The 23,291-nt window shown below is 50.2% G+C and overlaps 2 protein-coding genes and 1 pseudogene across 10 annotated transcripts in view; 2 read left to right on the top strand and 1 right to left on the bottom strand.

The window, feature by feature from the left end:
* Positions 1 to 4,778, top strand: part of ANXA6 (annexin A6) — a 54,795-nt gene extending 50,017 nt beyond the window's left edge. For both annotated transcript variants that reach the window (XM_059917535.1, XM_059917534.1), the window contains one exon: positions 4,370 to 4,778. In XM_059917535.1, the coding sequence (XP_059773518.1) occupies positions 4,370 to 4,429 (60 nt within the window). In that variant the 3' untranslated portion in view covers positions 4,430 to 4,778. The remainder of the gene's footprint in view (positions 1 to 4,369) is intronic.
* On the bottom strand, positions 1,004 to 2,240 carry LOC132362653 (N-acetyllactosaminide beta-1,3-N-acetylglucosaminyltransferase 2-like; annotated as a pseudogene).
* A 17,951-nt stretch (positions 4,779 to 22,729) lies between the features above and the next one.
* TNIP1 (TNFAIP3 interacting protein 1) overlaps positions 22,730 to 23,291 on the top strand; it is a 45,846-nt gene continuing 45,284 nt past the window's right edge. For 7 of the 8 annotated variants that reach the window (XM_059917532.1, XM_059917526.1, XM_059917531.1 and 4 more), the window contains exon 1: positions 22,731 to 22,895. The gene's annotated coding sequence lies outside the window, so the exon portion shown is untranslated. Of the gene's footprint in view, positions 22,896 to 23,291 lie in introns of all 8 variants that reach the window. The other variant, XM_059917525.1, reaches the window with a different exon arrangement.

Raw genomic sequence — 23,291 nt, 5'->3', positions numbered from 1 at the left:
GGTATTTGATCTGAACAATAAATAAAAACACAGGCACTTCTGCACTGAGACAGGAAAGCAGTCACTACTCAGGATAATAATTTTGTATAAGCAACACGTAACCATATGGCAAGAATAGAATTCTGCAGTTTTAAACTGACAAACCACTGATAAAAAGGTCTGCCACTTAAATCTTTTCACTTAAAGTTCAAAAGTTACATATGCTTTCCTGGTTCACAATGAAAAATCATAAACACAATATGGTTGCCAGGGTCAATTCAATCTTCAGTTTGAAGATTATGGAATCATACTCATTATTTTCAAATACTAAAAAAGAGAGAACTATCACAACACCACACAGCAAACCAAATGCAAGATAGTTAAGCTTTCTCCTTATTATGACCATAAGACCATAACAAGGTAAACTGGATGCATGTCACACAGTGATTCCCATTTTGCAAAACTGATTGATTAGATTAACACAAGGAAATGTTGTGGTGGCAGGAAATTTTGAAAGAAGTCAATTTTTCTAGACAATTTAAAAAATTCATCCAAATTTCATGAAAATGTTATTCCATTTCACAAAAAGCATTGAGTCATATATAACAATGTCTTTGTAGCCAATAGGTTTATGAATACCTAAATCGCAGATAGTTCACTCATTATAATGGGAAATAGGGTTATCATCATATGAGAGCAAAACAAAAATAAAACAAAAATAACACGATCAAATTCCAGAAACATGATTTCAGATGACAAGGGGGACAAGTTAGAAAACAATGACCACTAGCCAGCAGGAAGGGTCAGAACCATTCGTCCTGTCATATCCTACATAAAAATTAGGATCTTCTGCTTTCCCTCTTCAGAAAGCACTACACTGAAAGGTTTAGAGACCCTCATATGGATACTACTCATAAAGGCAATTTTGATGGTTTTACATAGAAATTACCTCTAATGTGAGAGAACATAACATGGGAACTATTCGAGATTCATCTTTCTATGCAAAATTTAGTTTGTACATAATTTAGCCACTTAAATAAGCATTTTGCAACCGAGACCAAATATCAATCATCTCTTGAGGTTTTCTACTATGTACCAACATCAAACCTACATAGGAACAAATGTTATTCCTGTTTTTCTCTTCTATATCAAATGTCCTGAAGCCTTTGTGTTTCTCTGGAACGAGGCCAAGTTTCTGAAGGCACATTCCAGTATAAACATCATCGATGGGGTAGAGAAGGACCTGGTCAGTTACATTTTATAGCCTCAGGGCCAGGTGGCCAGAGTACAGGAATCCACCTCCCCCTGCATAAGAGGGGTAGACGCCAGTGTAAAGAACTTCCGGGACATAGTACTTCAGTTTCTTATCCTGACGAGGTCCAGCATTGGGAATCACATCAACCATAAACAAATCTTTGGCTTTGTTCTTGGAAAAGCTATTCAAGTGATTCAGGATGTGACGGGTGTTCACAAAAATATCATCATCACCCTTGAACACGAACTCCGCATTTGGGCAGGAAGTGCTCACCCACCTGAGAAAGAGTACTTCTTTCAGAGATAAATTGAAGAAGGTATCTCTGTAATTCCACGTAAGAATGTCTTGGTGCTTCTCACTCTCAATTTCAGCATATCTGAAAGGTCAGGATGGTTGTCCTCTGCAGGGGTCTGGCCCAATAAGAAGACTTGCACCACTGTTTGGTTCCCCACATTGGTTTCTTTGCCCCAAGATTCCCAAATCGCTTGCCTTCTATCGAAATGTGAAGTAAGGGACTTAATCACCAGCAATAAGAAGGGCTTCTTTGCACACTTATCTGGTTGATCTATAAGCAGTGAATTATTTCAACATCTCAAATACAACAGAAAGTCTTTAAATCTGTCTGGCAAACTGTCGAAACCTGAAACTACTGATGTGACCCTCAGGTCAGGTTCACCATAATTCAGATGGTTTATGTTGGAAAATCTGTATGCTTCCCCTGTCTGGTTGGCTAACATGTTCAAAATGGGATTGTACCTCTTGTTCAGCTTTTCTTGTTCCCTGTTCCAATATGCCTTGGGAGGGTCAGATATCTTCCAGAACTTTTCTTTGGGTATTATTACTTCCCCTTTTCCATTTTTTTCTTGGCTACTGCTTTTGGAGACTGCCACAATCAAATAAATGAAGACATTTACCATCATCAGGATTCCCAACAACTTTATTCTTCGACTTCCAACACTCATTTCTCATATCTTGTCCGGGAACAGCTCTTGCTCAGCGGGGCCGGGGCGGGCGATCACAGCTGCATCCGCGTCCCGGCAGCTCCGCCGGGCTGGCAGCTCCGCGGGGCTCAGCCCGGCGACCGCAGCCGCTGCTCTCACTCCATGCGTTGCACCCGCGATGGGTGGCTGGTGGTGTCTGAGGCGGGACTGCTCGTCCTCGGCTTGGCCCCGGCTCAGCTCACCTCCGGCGTTTGTTCTATTTTTAATTTTTTGAGGAATCTCCATACTGTTCTCCATAGTGGCTGCACCAATTTACATTCCCACCAAGAGTGCACGAGGGTTCTCTTTTCTCCACATCCTCACCACTTGTTATTTGTTGTCTTTTTGATAATAGCCATTCTGACATGTATGAGGTGATGTCTCCTTGTGATGTAAACTGGTAGCACATCTTTAAAGGGTAGTTTGGCAGTTTCAAAATTTTAAATGCATATACTTTGGACTTGATAATTCTACTTGTAAGAATTTATCCTACAGACATAGTCGCATGTGTTCTGAAAGACACGTATGGGAATATTTATGCCAACATTCTTTTATAGTAGCAAAAGATTGGAAGCCCTTCATACAGAACTGGTTAAATAAATTACAGTGCATCCATATGATAGAGTACAGTACAGCCATGAAAAAGCATGAGGAGGCTCTGTGTGCTGATTTGGGATCTTCTCTAAGTCAAAAATTATGGCCCAGAATAGTATGAATGCTCTGCAGAAAAGGGACATTATGCATATATACATATTTGTATATGCATATGGAAAAGCATTGCTAGAAAATCACACAAGTAAATACAACAGTGGCTACCTCTTGATTTAGCAAATTAGGGGTTGGGGTAGGAGGGAGACTTTTATTGTATAATCCTTTGATTTGAATTGTTTACAACAATGATTTTTTTTAAGAGGAAAGTTCCTTTTTTTTTTTATATAACTTTATTTATTTATTTACTTACTTTTGGCTGTGTTGGGTCTTCGTTGCTGCCCTTGGGCTTTCTCTAGTTGTGGCAAACGGGGGCTACTCTTCGTTGTGGTGTGGTGGCTTCTCGTTGTGGAGCACGGGCTCCAGGCCCGCAAGCTTCAGTAGTTGTGGCACGTGGGCTCAGTAGTTGTGGCTCGCAGGCTCTAGAGTGCAGGCTCAGTCGTTGTGGCCACGGGCTTAGTTGCTCCGTGGCATGCGGGATCTTCCCGGACCAGGGCTCGAACCCGTGTCCCATGCATTGGCAGGCGGATTCTTAACCACTGCGCCACCAGGGAAGTCCTGATATATTATTTTTAATCATATATCAAAAATTACAAAAACAAAAAAAATGATAAAAATGACAGGAGCCCTCTAAATAGAGGGAGAAAGTCTGCTCCCTCCCCCCCATAGCCCTGTCGTATGCCAGACAATACAACATAAATCCAATGATGGTCACATAAATTCTTGCAAGGGCCTGTTACTTAGTAAGTGCTCGATAATGTTTGTTCAAATAAGGAATCCCGTAACACAGGGGTCCCCAATCCTGGGCCGCAGATCGGTACCGTTCCACAGGCTCTTAGGAACTGGGCCGCACAGCAGGAGGTGAGTGGTGGGTGAGCAAGTGAAGCTTCACCTGTCGCTCCCCATCGCTCGCATTCCCGCTGAACCATCCCCCACCCCTCACCCCCAACCATGGTTCGTGGGAAAATTGTCTTCCACAAAACCGGTCCCCGGTGCCAAAAAGTTTGGGGACCGCTGCCGTAACACTTGTGTTAATGGCCGTGGGGGGAGGGTTAGCAGGGTGCAAGGCAGCCATGGGAGGAGACAACATAGAGGCAGGAACGCTTCACAGAGGAGGGGGCATCTGATGGCAGACAGGATTTGGGGGCAGTGTGGAGGGCGTGCTGGGTGGAGCAATGGTAGGTATATAGGTAGTAAGATGACCAAGATGCTCCCGGAAGGAAGGGGGGAGTTGAAGCCACAGAGCTTCATGAGGGTCAGACCCCACAAGGCCTTGAAGCCAGGCCTAGAGCTTGGACACTTTCCTGAGGATGATGGGGAGCCACGGAAGGGACATGGTCACATTTACGTACTAGGGAGACATCCAGGCTGCCAGCAGCTGGGAGGAGGGGGCCTTGAGGTCATCAGGATTGTTTCACTCACTCTGCTCTCCCTCTATCCCTGCCAGGGCGACACCTCCGGTCACTTCCTGAAGGCCTTGCTGGCTGTCTGTGGAGGCGAGGACTAGGACCGCCGGCGCTGGCGGGCACCTCTGCTAAGAAGTGGTTATCCCCCGCCACGACCCAGCCTGATGCTCCAGCTTCAGAGACTAAAGAAGGGACAGGGGTGGGGGGAGGGGCCGGGGTGGGCTCTTGTCTTCAACTGGGGTTTAGGAAAAGCTCCCACTCCCACTAGCCAGTAAGGGCACGGCACAGTCACTCCTACTCACGTCTGAGTGGCTGAAGAACCGTAGCCATTGATCCCGTCCACCTCCGCTCCCCATCTTCCTCCTCCTGCCTTCACAGCTTACGTCCCTTGTCACAGTCCCTGCCCTGGTTTGGGCTTTGTCGAAGCCAAAAACATTCTGAGCCTCTGAATGAAGCGAGTGATGTGTGTGCTTTGCATGGTGGGGTGTGGTGGCAGGTGCCAGTTCTGGGGGTGGGGGGGAGGAAGAAATATCTTCGGGCCAACTGACAGTCCTCCCACCGTTTCACCACCGCCTCTGTCCTGGTTATTGTGCTAGGCCACTGAACCAGGAGTCCAAATACCTGGGTTCAAATTTGTATCCGCCACACACTTGCTTTATGACCTTGCACCAGTCTCTTTCCCTCCCTGAGTCTCTATGTTCTTGGCTACAAAATGAGAGAGTTCGACAAAAAGATCTTGGCTTTCTAACATTGACATTCTAGGATGTGCCTCCAAATCATTTCCTTTCCATTTCTTCTCTCTTTAAATAAAAAGAGACATACAGACACATAAATACATTTCCAAGAGGGATCTGTGGTTTTGACCTAGAACCTGCAGCCCAGATTGTTGCCATTAGAGCTGAGGTGTTAACCTGCCCAGGAGTGACTTTCTATCTTCCCATCCCTTCCTGGGAATCCCGAATGAGGGTCTGAGCTCAGGTCAGCCTGGGAAGGCTGGCGCAGCCGGGTCTGGGTCTTGGGTCTGCTCTCCTCCCTCTGCTACCTGGATGTTTCTCTGTGCATGCTTCATCCATGACATCCGAGCCCAGACTTCCTCTTTTGAACTCTTCAGGGGCACCAGATGTGATCGTGATCTGGGGAGGCCTGTGGAAAGCTTCCACTTTGTGAAAATCAGTGATCAACGGGAGGTCAGCTGCACTTTCTCCATCTCCCTTCCCCCAGCTCTGCTTCTGCCGTGGGACTCAGATCTAAAGTTAATCTAGCGACCACGGCATGTGGGTGCCTACTGGCTGGAGGGCTCTGCTCCCTGGCCCGCTGACCTGCCCTCTCCTGCAGTTCAGCGTGTGTTTATTGTAGTTGCTGAGCAGGGAATGGCGTGGGGACGTTGGGAAACGTGCTGCGTCTGGTCTTTTTTTTTTTTTTTCTTTACTTTTTTCTTTTTTTCTTATTTATTTTTTTGGCTGCATTGTGCCTGGCATGCAGGATCTTAGTACCCCGACCAGGGATCAAACCCGTGCCCCCTGGCAGTGGAAGCACAGTCTTAACCACTAGACCGCCAGGGAAGTCCCGAGTCTGGTCTTGTGTGACCTTGGACCAGCCCCTGCCCTCACTGGGCTTCAGTGACTCCATTTGTACAGTGAGGGGTTGGACCTAACAGTCTCGAAGAGCCCTCTCTTCATCTCTGACGTAATGAGTCTGAAAGTCAGGCAGTTTACCTTGTGTCTTCCCCACTTCCTTCCCTCCACCAGGCTGTGAGCCCAAACCCCATGAGGGTCAGCTGAGAGCTTGTTTGACTCTTTGCCCAACTTAATTTAACTGTTAGCGAAGATAAATTAACACAGTGGTTCAGAGCTGTGGAGTCAGACCTTTGCCACTAACTGACCGTGAGCATGTTATCTCTCTGAGCCTCAGTTTCCTCGTTTGTAAGACAGGTCCCAGTCCTACCTATGGCACAGCCTTTGTGGAGTAAATGAAATGATTCGTGGAAGTTTGGGGCTGTCTGGCTCCGAGTCAGCTGCCAGCACCGCCTGCCCTGAGCCAAGCCCCATTGTAGAAGCCGAGAGGTGGCTCCCAAGATGTTTCCTTGAGCTTTGTTTTCAAAAAGTCATCAGCTGCGCACCACAGAGGCATCAGAAGACAAATATGGAAGCGCCTTAAAAGTATGCACCGAGGGGGGACTTTGGTGCTCCAGTGGTTAAGACTCCGCGCTCCCAATGCAGGGGGCACGGGTTTTGATCCCTGGTCGGGAAACTAAGATCCCCTCACGCCACACAGGGCAGCCAAAAAAAAAAAAAAAAAAACTCCGAGGGAAAAATAGTCTGGGGATGGAAAGGAAAGAGTGATGGAATATGAGGCCATGGGAAGACCTCATGAGGCTGAGGGGAATACACAAGTGGAGAAACCAGGAATTTCTAGAATTCCTGGAAAGCAGGAAGAAGGATAGCTCAAACGGAGCACTGGCCGTGTACCAGACACGAAAGTAATCCCTCAACGTGCAGTTTTCACTTAAGTTAACTTGAGTTTTCAGTTAAAGTATGTTGCATTCTGGGATTGGTCAGCAGTAGGAGGGGAGACCCTCAGCGTTTTGAGGGGAGGTAGATGAGATTAGAATTGGGAGTTTGCATCCAATTAGAGGACCTTGTAAGTCAGGATTTTATCTCATAACCCAGGGGGAGCCTTTGGAGGTTCTTGGCCAGGGAAGGTAAGCCTCTATGAATTTAAGGAAAGCCTATGAAGGGAGGGTGGCCAGTTGGGAGGCTGCTACAACAGTTGCGCTAAGTCCCAGGTACCTGCAGAGCAAACCCCGCTTTTTTCTTGGAGCTGTGGCAGAGGAGGGAGTGACCACTATTCTGAATCCAAGGCACCTCATCCATCCATCCATCCACTCGTGCACCTCATGCTTACTATGCCTCCTGTGTGCCATGCCATGTGCAAGATGCTAAAGACAGAAAAACTTAGACCGTTGTGGTCCTAATCCTTAAAAGATTATGTTCAAGTGTCCCTCCCATCCAGCCGTCTCCAAAACTGTACTAAACAACACTGGAGGTTGTTTCTGTGGCCAAAGTTCAACGGAGAGAAGTGGTGGGGACTAAATTAAAACTAAAAGGAAAGAGAAAGCAGAAGCCCAGACGGCTGCTGTCTCAAAGTGGGAGCACAGGAGGATGGTCGTGATGCTCTCGCGTGGAAGGGGCCCTCAGAAATTCTCACCTCCCTCTCAGCCAGTCAGACAACTGTCACTTCACAGAGAGGAAGCAGCAGGCTTAGGGTCACATAGCCTTTCAGCGGCAGAAAGAACTGGAACCGTGCAGTCCTGGCCCTGGTCCAGTGCTTCTGTCAACACCCTGCACGTCCTTCCACTTTCTTCAGTCTTCCCCTCTGAGAGGGCGAGAGGGCTTCAGCCCAGAGTCGGCTTCCCTCCAGCTCCTGACTGCTCCCCTCCTGCCCTGGGCCGTGCCTTTTCTCTCAGGGCAAACGCTTCTCGGCAGCTCCGGACTGGGCTGCGCCCACCTTGGTCTTTGGGACCAGGAGGAAATGTCTGAAGGAAGTGGCTGGCTGGGAGGAGGTTGCCCTTTTAAGCTGAGCAGAGAGCGACTATTTGGGAATCGCTGCCATCACATTTCCTGCTGTTGGAGAACATTGTGTGAACTGTTCGCTGTTTACAGCACCCTGATAACTTGCTGTGCCCGGCTTTGCTGAGAGCCGCGAGTCACCATCGCCAGAGTGATCCCACTGGAGTGATCCCCCTCCTCAATAATCCTCTGCTGCTGTGCAGGGGTGAGCACCTCATTCTACTAACGAGGAAACTCAGGGTCCAAGTGGTGACGCAAATTGCCTGAAGACAGCACATCATGGATTGACTGAGCTGGAAATGGTCTTAGAGATCATCCAAACCAACCCTCTTATTTCCCAAGTTTGGAAATCGAGGCCCGCAGAGCAGACTGTGGCCGTGCTGTGAGCAAGGGCTAGACCTGCAACTAGCACCCGGGTCTCCTGATTCCGGCTCTGCTCTCTCGGATGACACATCCTCCTCTTCCTCCTGATGGCAGAGCTGAGAACAGGAGGGAGAAGTGTCAAGTTGCGCAGTCCAAATTTCAGAACCCAGAGCGGTAAATCACTGCTCTAACGGGCCTCCCCGCCCCCCTCAGACCTCAGGTTTCCCAGGGCAGACTTCCCCACTTCACAGCTGCAGTTAGGCAAATGGGAAATTCTAGTTCTGTCACTGAGCCTAGTTAGATCTATGGAGGGAGGGAGGCAGGCAGACCGGCCTGGATTTGAATGCCAGCCAACCACTGAGAAGTAGATAAGTTGCTTGGCCTCACTATGCCTTGATGTCCTTATCTGTAAAATGGGAACAACCAAGGTTTCTATCTCACAGGGTTGTTGTGAAGATGAACTAAGGCAATGCATGTCTACCTCTGGGGACACTGTCCAGGACACAGCAAAGACTCAATAAATATCAACTCTTTGTTATTAATGAATAGGCTGGATTCCATTTCAGAGCAGAGAAAGACAGAGAGGAGGAGTCTCTTTCAAGAGCCTCTGATGTAACTGAGTCCCTACAACTGTTCTCCTTACCTTCAGAGAGCTAAGTCGGGAAAGATTATAAGAAAAATTCAACCAAACACGCAGTAGGAAGGGGTACCAAGTGCAGAGGCCACAGATTAACTACAGAGAGGCCTGAAAAATCTCCCTGGAAAGAGGGCATGTGAGAAGCACCTCAAAAGATGGGCAGAGAAGCTCTCAATAGTAAAAGATACTGAAGGAGGGAGAGAGTGGCAGGCAGGGACAACTTGAGTAAAGGTACAGAGGTGGGAATTGGAGGCGGTGGGGTATGCTCGTGGAGGTCCTGGGCCCCGCACCCAGCGTGAAAACACCGTTTGGGAAGGTCACGGAGAGTCCGGGCTGGAGTGTAGCGCTTACCCTCTGGGCCCTGGCCAGCCCCTGAATGCGCTGGGGATGGGAGTAGTATGATCAGAGACATCCTTTAGAAAGCCATCTCTGGGGCCCTGCGTGGAGGAGGAGACCAGCCCAGCGGCTGGGAGACCATCGGACAGGCTTGCAGTTATTCCCCTGACATGGAGGGATGAGGACCTGAGCCAGGGTAGGGGGAAGCAGGGATGGAGAAAAGAGAAGAAAGACACAAGAGGGAACAAGAAACCAAGGAAACTGCCTGATCTGCCGTGGGAAACAAGAGAGGGAGGCCGAGGTGAAGCCAGGTGTCATCACCTGGGAACCCAGAGGCAGCAGGAAGTGCTTTAAAGGCAGGAAGAGGCCAAGGTCCCTGGTGCGGGCCATCCCATTGCCCTCTGCTCAGCTAGGTGAGGACTGAGGAGGCCCTCAACCAGAGCCATCTGGGAACGGGCCCTTCCCCCAGGCCCAGGTGTCTAGCAGTTAACAGATTCTGTGGGATGGTCCCACCCCTTCCTCTAGCCCCACCACCTGCCTTCAGCGCTGCCAGCTGTAGCCAGAACCCCCTAGTGGCTACCCCACTGAGATGGCCATGGACCTTGACCTGGAGATAGCCATGGGTGGGGATGGGAGGGCCTGATAGGAGAGCAGGGAGGGCAGGGGATGACACAGAGATCCCAAGCCTGTGCTGGGCCAGCGATCTCCATTTCCACTTTCCCACACATCGGGTATCCACTCAAAGCCCATAAGTACTACTTACCACACACACACACACACACACACACACACACACACACACACACACAATTCCAAATCACCACCAGACACAGCCACAGGGACACACACTTTGTATACCCAGAATCAGAAACACACGTTCTTGACCACAGAGAGAAATATGATTAGGCCTCCACAACACGGTTGGTCACAAATAGAAAGACAGACATTGCTGCCCACAGATGCACTGCTGGCCACACAGGAAGGGCCTCACACAAGCACCCAAACTTGCTTTTCACACACACTCGCTAGGGCACGTGTGAGCTCATGCTTTTCTTGGCACACAGCCTTGCTGTGCAGCACACAACTCTAGGAACCTGTGACCTGCCTGTTCCTGTGTGTGTACTTCGTTCTGTTCTTCGATAGGAGGAGAAACAACCAGGCTGTCTGGCAGGCAGACTTTGGGCCTAACTACCCTGCCTTGAGCTCTGGGGAGGCAAGACCAGCTCCCTGGAGGAGGGGGCGGAAATCAGCCTTGCAATGGAGCAGAATCCCCGGGAAAGGATTCCTGGAGGAAGTGAGCCTCAGGTGAGTGAAATGTAAAGATGCAGGAGGGAGAGAGAGATTTTCCTTCAAAAGCCTCCAGCCCGTTCTCCACTTTTCTTGGAGTGTTCTAGAAGAAGCTGATGGTGAAAGGGTTAACAGCGCCAGCTGCCACCCAGCAACCTCCTACCCTTGAACCTGGGAAAACTTGAGGACTCGGATTTGCCCACAGGAAGTCAGGGTCACTACATCCCTGATGCCTTTTCTCTGTTTCCAGAATAAAACTCCCCAGGTGAGTGAGATGGAAACCTAAAATGAAACTGCCAGACTTCTCAGACTTGGGCCCCATTACTGTCACCTTAGTCAGCAGCTGCAGCGCCAGACCCATCATCATCATGGCCTCTCCCCTCGGGGTCAGAATGTGCTGTGCTTTCTCATGGGCAAATGTACCTTCCCCTTACTGGGTCTCAGGCTCCCAACCTTCCTACTTAGGAGGATGTCTCAGGAACAAAATGAGATTAAGCACACAAAGACCCTAGCACAATGCCTGGTACCTGGGAAGTTCAGGCCCTATTACCTGCCTTCCCAATTCCCTGCCTCTCCCAGGGTCCCCTCTCTCCCCTGCCTCTCTCCCATCCTGGGGTCCAGGTTAATTGGAGTGCAATATTTGCATAGACGTGAGACCTCACCCCGGGGAAATTCCCCCTGGTGACCAGGCTTCCTTTCTGAGGTCAGGCCGCATCATCAGACACTGCTCCTTCCTCTCCAGCTCCCCCCAGTCTCCCGCTGGCTTTCGTCCCTGTCACCTGGCCGGTGTAGATCCAGGCTCACAGATTTAGTCCCATCCTTTGATCCTGGGTGCTGTCCAAGAGGGTGTGAGGGTAGAGGGTGGGCTGGGAATCTGGAACAAAAGCAGAAGTGATACGTGCTTGAGGGACAGAGTAAAGGGCAGCAGGCAGGAGGTGTTCTGGAAGCCTGGATTGTAAAGCTAACTCGACCTTGGGCACATGCCTCCCCCTCCCTGGGCCTTAGGTTCTCCTTCCATCTGGCCAGGGGGTTGGTCTGGATAATCTCAAAGCTTTGTTCCAGAGCTGATATGCTAAGAAACCACTTCCTTCAGCAGCGCAGTCTTGCAGCATTTGTCCTTGGATCTTCTTCCTTTGACTCTTGCTACATACCGCCTGCCCTGTTTCTGCTTCCTTGGAAAGAACAATTTTGCAGAATGCATCCCTGAATTCCATTTTTCAGGTGTTGACAGAATTATATGTACCTCCTCTCCTCGTAGTGACTTGGTTTGAGTTTTAATTTTTCCTTTCACATCTACCATGTATGATGTCCTGTGACCCACAGAAGAGGGATAGAGCACTCCAGATGCTAAGATCTGTTCTCCTCCTGGTCTCTGACCCTGGTACTGAGAAGCTACCTTCCCTGGTACAAAAAAAGGAAACAGTGAGGTCCTGCGACCACCTGCATCAGAACCAACTGTTAGAAAAGACCTTTGAGAGCAGTGGTCACAACTTTGAATCACCTGGGGAGTTTTTATTTATTTATTTATTCTTAAATTTAATTAATTAATTTTATTTTTATTTATTTTTGGCTGCATTGGGTCTTCGCTGCTGTGTGCGGGCTTTCTCTAGTTGTGGTGAGCGGGGGCTACTCTTCGTTGCAGCACGCGGTCTTATTGCAGTGGCTTCTCTTGCTGCAGAGCACGGACTCCAGGCGCGCGGGCTTCAGTAGTTGTGGCACGTGGGCTCAGTAGTTGTGGTTCGCGGGCTCTAGAGCACAGGCTCGGTAGCTGTGGTGCATGGGCATAGTTGTTCCACGGCATGTGGGATCTTCCTGAACCAGGGCTCAAACCCGTGTCCCCTGCATTGGCAAGCGGATTCTTAACCACTGCGCCACCAGGGAAGCCCTGGGGAGCTTTTTAAATACCAATCCCAGGCCACACCCCCCTGAGATTCTGCTGTAATTACTCTGGGGTGGGGCCTGGGCATCTGTATTTTTACAAGGCTCCCCAGGTGATTCTGATGTGCTGCCTGGATTGAGAACCGCTGATCTAAGGCCCCCACCCAAGACCAAATGGATCAGATGATTCTGACGGACACTAAAGTTGACAAACCCCTCACCTATGATATTCTTTTTTTTTTTTTTTTCAAAGAGAATTTTCCCTTTTTTTTTTTTTTTTAAATTTTATTTCTTTATTTATTTATGGCTGTGTTGGGTCTTCGTTTCTGTGCGAGGGCTTCCCCTAGCTGCGGCAAGTGGGGGCCACTCTTCATCGCGGTGCGCGGGCCTCCCACTATCGCGGCCTCTCCTGTTGCGGAGCACAGGCTCCAGACGCGCAGGCTCAGCAATTGTGGCTCACGGGCCTAGTCGCTCCGCGGCATGTGGGATCTTCCCAGACCAGGGCTCGAACCCATGTCCCCCGCACCGGCAGGCAGACTCTCAACCACTGCGCCACCAGAGAAGCCCCCTATGATATTCTTTATGAAATCATCCTAATGGGCACACCTCTACGCACAAAGCTATTCCCTGGTTATAGATGGGCAAAGAGAATTGACCGCTTTTCACAAATGAGGAAGGTGAGAGACAGAGAGAGGAAATTTCCACTGAGGTCACATAGTGAGTCAGCAACAGCAATGGGCCTAGCACCTAGTGGATGCTTGTGGACTCAAAGCATTTTTGCAAAAGTCACAGATCTGATGTTTGGGTGACCCAGAGAAGTGCTAGCATACTTGGTACTTCCCGCTAGTTCATGACGGTGAGTTCTTGGCTGCCTGTATCTGAGCAGGTAATTCTCACTTTGGAGTTGGAAGACCCAGCTTAGGGAGCTTGGACTTCTCAAACTGCTAAGTACTAAGACCACCCCTGAAAGGTTATTTAAAGTGCCATCTCTAGGGCCCTATCCCCGAGAGGGTCTGATATCTCAGGTCTATGGTGGGATCCAGAAATCTGCCCAGAGTCCTGGTCTAGGTTCAAATAGCACCGGGGGAGCCTTCAACAGAATTGATGAATCAGGAAGCTCACAGAGTCAAATCCATTCATTCGCTAAATAAATATTGATTGACTATTATGAGACAGGCTCAATGCTATTCCCACAACATCAGCAATGGGACCAGAGACGTCAGGGTGGGAGAGGAAATGAAGGGTGGGGTGGGTGGTGGGGTGTCTGGATAATTAAGTAGCAAAGGAGTGGGCCTGTGAGAGCTTCCCCCTGTATATCCAAATCTCACCCATCTTTTGAAGCTCAGCAAAGGTCTCATCTCCCCCAGGTAAGCTCTGGAGACATTAATTACCTGAGTTTGAACTCCAGCTATGCCACTTAGTAGCTGTTGGCTTAAACCACTATAAGCCTCAGTTTCCTCATTTGTAAATCCGCAGTACCAATCTCATAGGGTTCTGATGAGGAATGCATAAAAGAACGCATTGAAGAGCACTTAGTACCATGCCTGGTACATGTTAATCTTAAGTATCAGATATTACTGTTATTATTTCCTGACCATCTTGGCCTGCTCTGATTTCTCCTTCCTTTGAACTTTTAGACTTCCTTACAGTGTCAGAAGGGAAGGTCGCTTAGTGATCATCTAGTCTGATTCCTTCATGTTATGGAAGGCAAAGCTGAGAACCAGAGAGGGGAAGGAACTTGCTCAGGGCCACACAGCAGAGCCAGGACTCAAACTCAAGTCTTCCTATACCCAGTCCAAGGGCCTCTTCTTCCTTGATGTCTATCCCTTGGCCTGAACAGGGAAGGCAATTTCAGGAAATCCATGGCTGGAAGAAGGAAGAAGGGGAAGAGAAGGTGGGAGAAGCTGATTGTTCTCAGCATTTGAGCAGGGAAAGCCCAGAGCTAATCTTCCCACTGGGTGCGCAAACCAAGTGTTCTAACTGGAGATTGCAACTCATGTGGGTCCAGCTACTTGAGCCTCCTTAGCCCTTTAAGGTCCCTCCACCATTTAGGACTCCAGGAGCAGGAACCAGTCTAAGCTGAGTTTTGTGAATTCACAGAGGATCTATGATGATTGTGGCCTCTGGAGAGAAACTACTGTGTATAGGGGAAATATCACAATCCCGGAACATCAGGGCTGAATTACACATTATACTAATGAGGAATCTGAAACTCCATTTCCTCTAGGAAGGGACATTCCTCAATTTCACAGAAGGCTCTGGCTGACTCAGGGGGCTTCACAAAGGGAGCCAGGAGCAAGATCGCTCTCCCTGATGCTGAGTCCTGCCATCATCCCAAATGCCAGTTTCTGAGCTGTTGGGGACATGAGTAAGGGAGGCCTTGCAATTTGGCATCAGAGGACAGAGATGGGAGCATCTGACAACATGGGTGTGAGAAGGTATATTTTCACTCCCTGCAGAGAAAAGAGTTTACATGCAGGGAAGCGTATCACCCTTTGCGCCTGGTCTAGCTCAGGGACTGGTGTCATTAGTCCTGTAGGACTTTCTGCGTGGTTTGGTATGGTAGCTGCTTGCCACATGTGGCTATTGAAACATTTAAAAAGCAGCCTGTGCAACCGGGGGACTGAGTGTGGTGTGGGAAAGAGCACTGGACTAGGAGTCAGGAAGTCCCTCGATTAACTCACTTGGAAAGTCACTTCCCCTGTCTGTTCTTTACTTCCACATCTGTAAAGTGAGACTGTTGGGCCAGGAGGTGTCTCTAGCATTCCCCAGGCAATCCCAATCTGAAGGGCACAGAAACAGTTGAGGATCAGAGTCAGTGGGCTCTCCCACTCCGTCACCCCCTGTCCCCCTACCTCCCAATGCCCTGCCCAGGACTGATATGGCCTCTTGATATCTGGCCCTGGGTATTTCTCCAGACCCACCTCTGTTACTTCCCCTTTGTTTGCTTCAAACTCCATGGTCCACTCAGAGTGAACAATTTTCAGTTCCCTGAATGTACTCTCTCTTCTCTTTGCATATTCTATTCCCTTTGCTGAGAACACCTTTCCTTACGCTCTTGCTTGGCTACTTTCGGGTCTCAGCCAAGGTGTCCCTTCCTTTAGGAAGACTTCCCAGTTCCCAAATCCTGACGAGACGCTCCCTTGTCCTGGCTCCTGTAGCTCCTTGTATTCCTCCTGTCAGAATACAACTCTACCACACTTGACTGTAGTTACCTATTGATTTGCCTGCAGCCCCCAGAGCAATGCTATCCAATAGAACTTTCTGTGGTGATGGAAATATTCTATACATGTGCAGTCTAAGGTGGAAGCCACACGTGGCTCTTGAGCACTTGCAATGTGGCTAGTGCTACTGGGGAACTGAATTATTAATTTTATTAATTTCAAATAATTTATATTTAAATAGCCATGTACTGCTAATGGCTACTGTACTGGACAGCGCAGCCCAGAGCCTGTGAGCTCTGAGTGGGCAGAAAGTGGGTCTGACTTGTCCATTCCTAGGCCTTCAGTGATCTATAATGTTGTGCAAGAATGACGAAATTCCAGAACCGGGAATGATGGAGAAAGGCCAGCTCATCCAGATGGTCCCCATCCATCTCCTCCTTAGGCATCTTTTCAGCAGATAATGAACTGAGACCTTACGTTTGTAAAGTAATCAATAGTTTACAAAGAATGTCTGTAAACTATCATTTTATTTTAATTACCATCGCAGGAGGCGGGCAAAGCAGGACTCATTATCCCCATTTTACAGCAGGGGATCACTGAGGCTCAGGATGGGGAAGTGAGCCTCAGGAGTTAGTGCAGAGCTGGGCTGCTCATTGGTGGGTAGGTCTCTAAGGCCCCACTCAACATCCCAATGAGATCTGGCACAGAGGGAAGGAGTGGGCTTTTTCCTACCCTGTGGAGAAGAAACTAAGTGGAAACAGATGGGAGAGGAACGGGGAGGGGGGATGGGCAAGAGGATGTGCGCTGGGCGGCTGGTGATTTCAGCCAGGACCCTGGGCGCTGGAATCCCCCCACCTTAGGCAAAGGAAGAGATCGAGGTCCTCGGGAGAACCCCACACTGGGGCAGGGTGGGCCAGGCCGGGTTGCCTCTGCCCCTGGGCCAGTTCTCAGTCCCGCCACAGAATCATCAGGCTTCCGGGCGGGCTCTTACCCAGAGCCCCCTCCCTGCCCTGGAATTCACAGCAAGCGACAGCCCGTCTGGGAAGTGACAGGTGGGGAACTGACAAAGAAGGGCCCTGTGCTCTGCCAGGGGGCGGGATGGGCCTCAGTCGAGTCTGCGGGGCTGCCTGCGTCTCCGTCGTGGGGAATTCCCCTCCTGCCTAAAAGTCAGCCTGGCCCAGCTCTCCTTCCTGCAGAAGCGCAGTGAGCCGAGGAGCCTTCTCGGGTGGCAGCCCCGCTGCACAGACCCCGTCCTCCCCTGCCCTTCCCCAGGTGAGTGACCCGGCACGGGGGCCATGAGCCAGGACAGGGCAAGGGCTCACCGCACAAGACTGCCAGGGCCACCAGACCCTCCTGGCTGAGCCACGAGCCACCTGGCCCCCCTCCGCTTTCCTGCCAGCTGGGATCTGTGTCTGCCCCGGCCCAGCTCCCTCTCCCCCCAGGGGCCTGGGCTCTGGGCCTCTACCTCCTTGCCCGGCCTCGCTCTCCTCTTGCGTCTCTCCCTCCATTTCTTATTTCCTCTTCCTGCCCTCCTCTTCTTGCTCTGCCTTCTCAGCCAGTCTTTTTCTCTCTAGTCGCTGCCAGTTTTTCCAAAAGGAAGGAAAAGAAAGGTCTGTTTTTGTCTTATCCTCCTCCCAAGAAAAGGGGGTGGGTAGGTTTGCAAGTGTGAAGGCAGGTGTGTGTGTGTGCATGTGTGAGAACGTGTGTCTACGTTTGTGAGCGTGTGTCACGTCTCCCGAGGTGCCTGTGTGTACGACTGTGTGAGCAAACTTGTGTGAGCATGTCTATGTGTGTGTGTGTGTCCGTGGGCGTCTGTGTCCGGGTCATTACATGATTATGCGTCTGTGAGTTTTTGAGGGTAAGTGTTTGGGCATGTGTTGGGCACTTCAGTGGTCTAAAGCTAGATAGGAAGAGACCAGGTGGGAGTCTGGCCCCGCCTCCCTTGGGAACATGGTGGAAGGCTAGGGCCCTCCTTAACACCGGGGAGAAAGGACTTCTGGAGGGCTCTCCCACCTGCTCTCCTCCAGGATCAGCTGGACCTTTATGTGGTTGAGCCTTTAACACAGAGAGAGCCCGAGGCACTAGGAGCGGGTGATGGGCTTGCAGACAGTGGTGATGCGGCCTCATCTTTCATCACAGTCAGTCCAGATTTTCCAAAGCTGGTCAGAGGCCCAGCCCAGGGAAGTCCCTGGCTAGGAGGGGCAAGGAGTGGAGGCCAAGTTGCTGTCACAGTGGCTTCTGGGCTGGAGAAGAATGGAGGGAGAAGTGGGAGGGGCCCTAGAAGAGGGTGCATGGGAGAGGACTTGGGGTGAGGCTGAACAGCACCGTCAGGGCTTCCCAGGATTAGGAAATGCTCTGGTTCCCATGGGTCTGCCTCATTCAGGGGCTGGGCTGAGCCTGGCTGACCTCTTCCCACTTCCAGGAGGATGACAAGGGGCAAACTTGGATCCAAACCCAGATCCACTTGACATTCTGAGCTGGAGACAGGAAGGCCAGAGGGAGAGGAGCTGGCCTGGGGCTCCTAGGAACTGTGGGAGGGGCCTGGCTAGGCCACGTCTGCTGCCGGCGGGAATTCCCCCCACTGTCACTTTGCCCTTTCCTCTCCTCCAGCGGTGCCCTAGAAAGCCTAGAGTAAGAGGCAAGCCCAGGGACGCAGCGGAAACAGTTGGGATGAAAAAAGAGGAAAACAGGAAAGACCCTGGAGAAAAAGGAGAAATGCCTTCTAGGCCTGGTGTTTCCCAGAACACTTTGTGAAGTCTAGGGCAAGTTCCTCCACAGCTCTGGGCCCTGAGGTCCTCACTGGAAAGAGTAGATGAATAATCCCTGCCCACCCTATAGGGCTGATCATAAGTATCATGGTTGCCTCTCACTGATGCCAGGTTCTGTGACGTTTCATGCTTTCTACCCTGTGCATTGGGCACTGTTTTAGCCTTCTTGTTATTGATGAGGAATCTGGAGGAGAGTCATCGCGAGGTGTTAAGTGGCAGGACTGTGATCTAAGCCAGGGCCTATCAGGCTCCAGAGTCCACCTCCTAACCCTTGCATGACATGCCTCTTGGAAGTGGGGCAAACTGTTAACATGAAACGGTTTAATTCACCTTAAAGTGCTGAATGAATGTGAAAAGTTATGGATTTTTTTTAAAAATAAATTTATTTGCATTTATTTATTTATTTTTGGCTACGTTGGGTCTTCGTTGCTGCGCGCGGGCTTTCTCTAGTTGCGGCGAGTGGGGCTACTCCTCGTTGCGGTGTGCGGGCTTCTCATTGTGGTGGCTTCTCTTGTTGCAGAGCATGGGCTCTAGGCGTGCAGGCTTCAGTAGTTGTGGCGCGGGCTCAGTAGTTGTGGCTCACGGGCTCTAGAGCGCAGGCTCAGTAATTGTGGCGCACGGGCTTAGTTGCTCCACGGCATGTGGGATCTTCCCGGACCAGGGCCCGAACCCGTATCCCCTGCATCGGCGGGCAGATTCTTAACCTCTGCGCCACCAGGGAAGCCCAAGAGTTATGGATTTCTTAGCGCCATTGTATCCATCCCCTCATGCAGTTATTTGGGATGTAGATAGAACTAAAAATGTTTTCTGGGGCTTAGGGTGGGAAGCAGAGACCATAAACTCTGCTCATTTATTTACTCTTTACCCCCAAATACGATTACCTAATACAATTTCAGCCAACACCATGTGCTTGACATGCATTTCTCATTTATCACTGAAATCTCCCTCTCATATACACACACACACCCAACACCAAAAAGCACCTAGAATCCATCGTAGGATTTTCCATTCCTGAGATTGCCTCTGGCTATGGAGATGTGGGACTGGATCTAAGGAGGGGACCCAGACCCAGGACTGCTCCTTTCTTAGTTCATTAGCTGCTCATCACCCCTAGCGAAGGCCCAGACTCACTAATTCACCTATCAAGAGTGAGGCACATGTTCATTTGTCTTGGAAGCTCTGTTTCCCATGACTGAGGTGTGTGGAAATAGCATTGCTCCGGGAGCAGGAGACTTAAGTGCTATCCCAAAGTTGCTGTAAGACTTGTGACAAGTCCCTGGCCCTCCCTGGCCCTCAGTGGCTTCATCCCTATAAGAAAAAGGCTGGGTTTGATCCTTTCTCAGGACTCTTTAAGGACTGGCCTTTTGAGTTCTGTGCCTTGCTAGCTGGCAAGACTCCATAGCGTAATGCTCAAGAGCGTGAAGGGTTTCAGAGCCGGGATCTTCATGTTCCAGCGCTCTGCTGCTGCTGAAGACCTTGTGGAAGTCACCTAACGCCTCAGAGCCCCAGTTTCATCTGTGAGGTGGGGGTGATAATGGTTCTGACCTCAGAGGCTGGTTGGGAGATATGCGAAAGTGCAGACCTAGCACACAGCAAATATGCCATAAATATTACCTTCTAATGTTTTTAATATGCAGCTTTCACTCCTTTTTAGGCCCTTGATTTAGAGCTCAGTTACTTATAAGTTGAGGGTTTCTTGGTATGTTTTTCATATCCCTCAAATGCGGATTTAGGTGTTAACTTTGGAGCAGCCTTGGTGGAGGTGGTGGAAGGGGGCGGGGGAGTGGTAGAAAGGAGACTGGGAAACCGCCTGCCTTAAGACAAAACAAAACGAAACAACGAAACAACGCACAGGCCTTTTGATTCTCCTGCCAGGTGGGGCTTTGCACGGGTGCTTGTCCTCACTCTGGAAGAGCAAGAGGTTCCCAGCTGACTGAGTCACTCAGTTCTCAGTGTCAGGCCCAGCTTCCCAGCTTGGAAATTTCCTTCCAGGGCTGCGGGGAGAAGGGGGTGCCAGGCTAGGGGGCCCATCTCCTACCCTGACTAGCCCCCAGAGTCTAGGGTCCCAGAGAGTTTGTGGATGGTGGGACGGAGCCTGGGGAGGTTGCATTCCTGGGTTTAACAGTGAAGTTCTACTCAATGCATGCAATCCACATCTACAAACCACTATCTTTTCTTGAATGCTTACTGTGTGCCAAGCTTTGGGCTTTACTTGCATTATCTCATTTATCCTCATGATCACCTAAGGGGTAGGTAATCATTATCTCCACTTTTCAGAGAGGAACAGAGACTTAACCCAGGAAGGCAGTGGTTGAGTGGTTAGAACCCCATTAGTTAGGTCCGTAGCCTACGTTCATCATGAGTGTTGAGTTTCTGTAAGAAAGTAAGAAAAATCAGGACACTGTAAAGACAACATGATGCAGTGGAAAGAGCACATATGACCGGGAGCCAAGGACCTGGGTTCCAACCCTGGTTTCATCACTCCATGTGCGTGGCCTTAAGTAAGTTATTTACTACATTGAGGACTCAGTTTACCAATCTGCCAAATAGGGGATTGTGATCAACGGTCCCATGGCCCCTAACATGGAATGTTTAGAACTCAAACAAACTGAAATGGATGGAAGAGGTGGATGTGGTCATGACTTCGAACAGATGCATCTTCTCACACATTGCAATTGTTAAGAAAAATTATCCAAAAGGAGGGAATCAGGCAAAAAGATGACTGTGTGACCTTCTTGTGCCATACTAGAGCATTGTCCAACAAGCCCACCTCTAGGAGTCACCTGGCACTTTGGGGAATGAAACCATTTGCCTAATTCTCTAAGGTCAGACATTTACAAAAACAGCTGAAATAGTCTGGAAACAAAATGCAAACAGTTGGAGACTCTTCACTTTTTAAAGTAAATTTCAGTGTTCATGAGAAGGACTTTGGTTGGGATTAGGAAGAGTGCATTCCAGGAAAAGGCAAACTGGGAATTACAGACAAGAGCAGGAAGAAAACCGGACAGGGCAGGGGCGGCGCACAAATGGGTGAGGTGATGCCTGAGAGCTGCGGTATGAACCAGTCCAAGATCGTAATCTCCCGTTGATTGGTGACACTCAGTGGTGCTTTGTTTGGTGTTCGCATCCCTCTCTCCCTCCCCCTGTTCGAAATATGTGTACTTATTTTCATAATTAAAATGAACTAGAATTAATATCATTTTGAGACTTTGACAACCCCTTTGAAGTAACTAAAAGCATCCCAGGATGTCACAAAGCCTGAAAGGAGAGTTCTTGGATTAGGCATATAGTTGGGTAGGTTGTGTGTGTGTGTGTGTGTGTGTGTGTGTGTGTGTGTGTGTGTGTGTGTTTTCATACAGAGTCACAGTTAATTTACAGAGCTCTCCTGTAAAATGAGGGCCTGTATGAAATAATTCCCCAAATCCTTTCTGAGGATGAGGGCCTGTCAATGACTAAGTTTTCAATAGTTCCGGTGAAATGAATCTTTTGGAATAAGTTTTTCATAAAGCTATATTAACCCAATTTAAAGAGCTGTCCTATATTCCAAGGTTAGGACTTTCCACTTTTTGAAATTAAAATTTACCCTCTTTTAAATAAAATGGTGGGCTTAAAAAAACAAGTGTTCCCAACCTGAAACCAAGTTACTGCTCCTTCCTGGTCTGGGAAATCTCACAGCCTGTTTGCATGATCTGGCCCACATATAGGTAGACAGTGTAGAAAGTGGGCTACGGATTTGCTCACTTGGGTTTCAGTCTTGGTTCAGCCACTTACTGAGGTCATCTAACCTCCATGCGCCTTGTACATTAATTTATTTATGGTAAAAAAAAAAGGGGGGGGATAAAAACCATCTCACTAGGGTGACTGACCGAATTGAATAAATAAAGCATGCAAAGTGCTTACCAAGTTTGGGGCAGTAAGTATGCAAAAAATGTCAGCTGTGACAATAAGATTCTTTAAAGGTACTTTCACCTCTGAATTTCTGTGAGCTCTGTAAGAAGTCCGGGGGAGCCCTGGACCGAACTCTAGCTCTGGCTCAGCTACAAATGCTTACGTGCCTTTTGGCAAGTCCCCTCCCCGCGCTCCGGCCCCTGTGCCCCTCGGCGCAAGGAAAGGGTGGGTGGTCTCTTCGGCTCGTCTCTACTCTGAAATTCCGGCTTTCAGGGTGGCCCCAGCCTCATTCCGGCGCCCGGAGTTTCCGCAGCAGGGAGGGCCCCGAGGGACTGCCCAAACCTGCAAAGGCTGCAGCCCGAGGCAAAGGCTACCCAGGGACCGGCCTGCTCCGGCGGCGGCTGTTTACCTCTCTGCGTCCCACCCCGTTGGCTGCGGACCCGCCCAGATGGCGCAGCGTGATTGGGCGAGCGGCCTGTCAATCGCTGGGGACTTTCCCAGGGGGTGGGGCGGCCCGGCCCCCAGCACTTCCTAGTCCCCGGCCCTGTCTCCTTGCCCCGACCCGGGATCCTGTGCAGTGCTGCGGGGCCAGAGTCTGGCCCAGGCCTCTGCCGCGTCCCTGGACTCGGGCTGGACGCGGAGAGCGGGGCGCGGTCTCCCAGGGTCCCCACCCTCAGGTAAGCCGGCCGGGCAGAGCGGGTATGGAAAGGAAGGGAGTCTGGGGCTGGGCCGGTCCCAGCCTCGGTAGTCCACCGGGCGTGGCTGGGGGGAGGTCAGGCCCGGACTGGTGGCCTGGGCTTCTTGGCTCCTGGGCTCCGGCGCCCGAGGTCCCCGGGCGCAGGGCACCTCCAGGGGCGGCCGGGTCCGGCCGAGTGGGGGGAATCCCTGACCTGCGCGGAGGGTGGTGGGCGCGCGTGCGCACTGAGTGGGCAAGCGTGTCTGGGTACTGCAGGCGGGCTGTGTGCTGGGTGTGCGGACCCGCGGGTTGGAGGGTGTGTGTGCGGGCGTGGGTCTGTTTATAGTGTGGGAGACCAGTTTTGGAAGCCGTGTGCACACGTATTGAAGAGGAAAAT

The sequence above is a fragment of the Balaenoptera ricei genome, chromosome 3, assembly GCF_028023285.1.
Source record: "Balaenoptera ricei isolate mBalRic1 chromosome 3, mBalRic1.hap2, whole genome shotgun sequence".
Taxonomy (NCBI): domain Eukaryota; kingdom Metazoa; phylum Chordata; class Mammalia; order Artiodactyla; family Balaenopteridae; genus Balaenoptera; species Balaenoptera ricei.
Note: the sequence above shows the minus strand (reverse complement) of the source record. Positions and strands in the feature narration are given on the sequence as shown.